Raw genomic sequence first — 4,439 nt, 5'->3', positions numbered from 1 at the left:
GATTAAAGAGTAATGTTGTGTCATTGGAACTTTGTGTATCAATCTCTTCCTCTGGTTTTTTGTTGACATTATGTGTAACAGCACATTGTATTTTGAAGGGCGTCCCTGAAATTTAAATAGGGTGTGGATCTCGCAGACCAGCAGCCTGATGTTCAAATCTCATGGCATCACATGTATATATCCTAAATTCCACATAATATAATGCAACCGAAAAATAGGAAAATCATATTAAATGTTTTTTGCTCTCTTGTGTGTGATACATTTGCCCAGTATCAAATCTACTTCAGTTATGAAAATGATAAAATACAAGTTATGAAAATTACATATCAAAAGTACTATACTAAATGTTCTAAATGGAACTAATAAGTCTATGAAATTTAGTCAAACCATTGTACTCTGATCAAAACGTCAGGATTCTTTGTACATTCTTTATGTTAAGGAATGAAGAAATAATAATTAAGAGGCGTGGTGAGATGAATATGATCCTCCCACCCTTAACTAGAGAACTCCGGTTCGAGACTTGAGAATGAAAAAATTCTAGTAGAGAACTGTTTATCCTCAAAATCGGATAACAATTGAATTTGTACGTGGTTTAAAGGATACGTGATCTAACTTGAGACAAAATGAGAAATCAGATTAATATTGAAATAAACGATGAAAAAGTAGATGCAAACCACACAAGTTGAACAGTCTTAGCCTTGAAAATTAGTCCCTTGAGTCAAAAATACTTTTATCGATACCGGAACAGAATGACAAGATAATGAGAACTACAAATAATAATATATTGCTTTGTGATGTGTGTTACAGTATATGCAATGAATTATCTGACCCCTTCCCCCCCCCCCCCCCTTTTTATATAGTAGATGAGTCCTACTGTTGGTACATTTCTATTAAAGGTAAAAATCTCTTGATTTGCTAATTGTTGGCTCCTTGCCGATATGCGTCGAGATTCTTGCTGTAATATCCGCCTAGCCGCGGATATTTCGGTCTTCCGTTTGTTATTTTTGAGCTCGCTCGAGGCTAAGGTCGAGACCAGACTCAACGTTCCTCGAGGGCAGGTCTTCCGACCTCAGGTTCTAGCTTGGTGAGACTCGAGGTCAATCTCCAGTCCGTGGTCGCCACGTTCCAAGCCAAATCTACCAAGTTGTAGTCGAGCTCAATTTCGACCGTATACAGATAGTCCCCTCATTTTTTGGAGAGTAGACGAAGAGAAACGACACGAACTTCCGATCCTGACCTCGATATTTTACGACAGAAACGACAAAACAGTCAAAACGTCTCGTCAGTCAAGTTTTAATGGCATTAAATATTTGTCATTCGCCGGTCGGCCATTCCCATATATGAACAGTCGCTGAGACACTTTAAATACCCCCTCATTTACCTCATTCAAACTTTACTTTCAAACCTTTTTTCCTCGTACCTTAGAAATCTCAATATTCCCAAACATCAATTTTCTGATTATTCTGAAACCCCTTTATAAGAACTTTTGTTCTTTACCCCAAATTATCAAGCATATTCTTTTAACTTCCTCTTTTTCCTTAATTTTCTAAAGAAATGGCGAAGACCTCAAAGTCCATTCCCCAAAAAGAAACTCCCTCTGTCTCGCGACTGGCCGAAAAGGAAAATGTTTCATCTGCTGCTACTGAGGAAACGGTATTGGAGCCCCCCTTGAAGATGTTCGTTCCTGCGGGGTGCCTGACCGATGCTGATTTCAAGGTCGAGAAAACCTCCTCGGTACCGGGTCGGTGTGAGCCGGTCTCGATATATATATGCTCGTTCACCGATAGCTTCCTCTCCAAGGTCAAGGAGGATTGCAACTGGGTTGGTAAGCATGTGGTGGTGCCTACGCCCGAGGAAGCGATCACTACCCACGTGGAGGGTTATTTTAATTGTTTACACTTATCCCTACACATTAGGCCCCTTGGATCCGGTCGTCATCACCTTCTATAAGAGGTATGAGGTGACCCTCGGTCAAATTCATCCCTCTTTCTGGAGGATAGTAATTCTCTTTTGTTTCTTCGTAAACAAAATTGAGGGGTGTCCCTTCACCATCGATCATCTCATGCGTCTATACAGTCCCCGACTCTATCGAGGGGGATTAATAAAACTTGCCCATAGGGCTAGTAGGCCCCATTCTCGAGCATCGACCAGGATCGGGACCAAGGCTGGTTGGGTCGGTTCGTTCGAGTGAAGACCTCGGATTTAATCCCGGCTGAGGATATGATATTTCATGAGAGATGGAACATGAAACGTAAGTATAACCTTGCCTTTAAGATTTTGTTTATCGCTTTTCCTTTTCCTCCATTCTTATCGATGTTTTGTGGTGGTGCAGCTGTTGCTCGAATGCCGGATGTAGTTCCTCGACTCAAGAAGTCGGTCGAGGGCATCGTGTCGCAAAAGCCATATTCCGAGTGCGCATGGCGATAACTTTCGAAGGGCCGGTAGGAGGCCCGTTCCCACGGTGAGGTTCCCCTCTCGGGTGGATAACACTTAGTTTTCCTGCTGCGCTCGTTCTCACTTCTTTTTCCTTTGCAGGTCTTCCCAAAGATGTTGTAATGAGGCCTCCGTTCGGTGATGAAGACATCCTCCCCAAACCATCATTCTCCGAGGCAGGATAAAGAGAAGAGAAGAAAAGGGGCCTCAAGTTCTCCGAACTCGGAGAAGAAAAGACCGAAAAGGATGATGGTGCACAAATCCAAGGAAAGTACCGGCGCTCGGGGGATCCCATCAGACTCACTCAATCGACTGAGGGATGAGTCCGAAGAAGAAGAAGAAACTTCTGAGCTGATGACCCACGTAAGAAGCGGTAGCGAACTACCTCAAACCAAGGGGGCCGATGAAGAGGAAGTGGCCGAGGCCTCCAAACAGGGAAGGGACGAGGCCATCTTGCCCTGAGCTGGGGAGGTCGACAAAGAACCACGCCCGGTACTTCTCAGGCAGAGGAAAATTTCTTGAAGGGCGCACTTGGGGTGATAGATATCTTCGGGTCGCCTTCATTCACTGACTCCATGATCAACGAGGCCCACACGCTGAAAGGACGCCCAAATGAGGGGCCTCAAAGGGCGGCAAATTCTTTCAATAACTTCTTCGATGGCTTAGATTCTATCGCCTCAAAGGACGTCGCCGGGTTGGGTGACTTATCGGTACCAAAGAATATACTATCTTCGGGAACCAGCTGGCCTTCTTCAAGTCCGAGATTAGTAGACCGGTTTCCAGCTCCGAGTGCAGATCCTGACAGGAAGCGGTCAATCATTATGTCTATCCCGGAGGATGCCCCGGTTCTTTCCGCCCCCGTGGGGGTTGCCAGCTATCTTCGGTGTCTGGTGACCGAAGAGGATCGGGCCAAGATGGATGAGGTGGAAGTGCCCCACCTGTTCAACGAAGCTTAATAGGTGTTAAATCGGGTAACTTCGAATGCCTCTTTATTATGTACTTAGATTAAGTTGCAAATAATCGTAACACTTTTCTTTGTGTTTGTAGGACTCGGTGCTTTATCATGAAACTTTTCTCTGATATCGGGAAGAGTTAAACCATCATGAGGCCGAGACTCGGGAGCTTACTGAGAAGAGAGATGCTTACAAGCTTCTCAGTTAGAAACTCCAGGCTGAGCTTGAAGCGGCTCGGAAGGAGCATGCCAACCTGGTCGAGCAGGTAAGAAGAGTATTTGAAGTTAGTGACGATGATTCAGACACAGTGGCTAACAATCTGAACCTGCAGGTTCAAAAGAAACTTGACCAGATCGAGCAGGTCCAGGCAAAGGTGGATACGGTGAAAGTTGAGGCCGAAGAATGGAAAAGAAATATGGACATCCTGGCCTCAGAAAAGGAGACTGCCCGGGCACAATTGGCTTCGACTGAGGCCCAGCTCCGGGGATCAAAGGAAAAGGCCTCGGTACAGTCCAAAAAGATCGAGGAGATCCAGACTCAACTGAGCTCGGTAGTCTCCGGTCAAGAAACTTTTGCCAAGGAACTTGAGGCGGCCAAGTCTGAGGTTGCTATGGTCAAGGCCGAGGCCGATGAGAGGGTGGCCCAGTACAAGGCCGATGCCGAGGCGTCTTAGGACCAAGTGACAAATATGGTGGAGCATATAAAGTGGTAATCCCGAAGGGAGGCCCTCGAAGGAGTTCATGCTCGGGGTTTTGACCTGTTGTTTGAAATTGAGAATGCCAAGGCATTCAAAGCCAAGGCCAGGAAGCTGACTTATCCCGAGGAGGAAGATTCCGAGGGGTATGAAGATTTGGGTGAGTCCGAAGGTGGCGGAGACCCCGAAGGCGATGATGTGGCCCTCGGCGAAGACTAGGCCACTTAAGATCCTTTTAGACATTTTTGTCTTTTACTTTTTGAGGCCGTTTGGCTGTTGTAAAATTCTGTATCGAAGCTATTTAGCCCTTGTAAAAAGAATTTTGGATATGAATATATAAGGCCTTCTTTCCCTTTCAC

The 4,439-nt window shown here is 45.3% G+C and overlaps 1 protein-coding gene across 1 annotated transcript; it reads left to right on the top strand.

The window, feature by feature from the left end:
* Positions 1-1,554: 1,554 nt before the first annotated feature.
* On the top strand, positions 1,555-4,059 carry LOC138908180 (tropomyosin-like). The gene is made up of 2 exons (XM_070198828.1): positions 1,555-1,653; positions 3,718-4,059. Exons 1-2 carry the CDS (start codon positions 1,555-1,557, stop codon positions 4,057-4,059), a joined length of 441 nt encoding a protein of 146 aa, XP_070054929.1.
* Positions 4,060-4,439: the final 380 nt, after the last annotated feature.

This window comes from Nicotiana tomentosiformis, chromosome 3, assembly GCF_000390325.3.
Source record: "Nicotiana tomentosiformis chromosome 3, ASM39032v3, whole genome shotgun sequence".
In the NCBI taxonomy this organism is placed as follows: Eukaryota; Viridiplantae; Streptophyta; class Magnoliopsida; order Solanales; family Solanaceae; genus Nicotiana; species Nicotiana tomentosiformis.
This window is presented reverse-complemented; position numbering and strand designations above follow the sequence as displayed.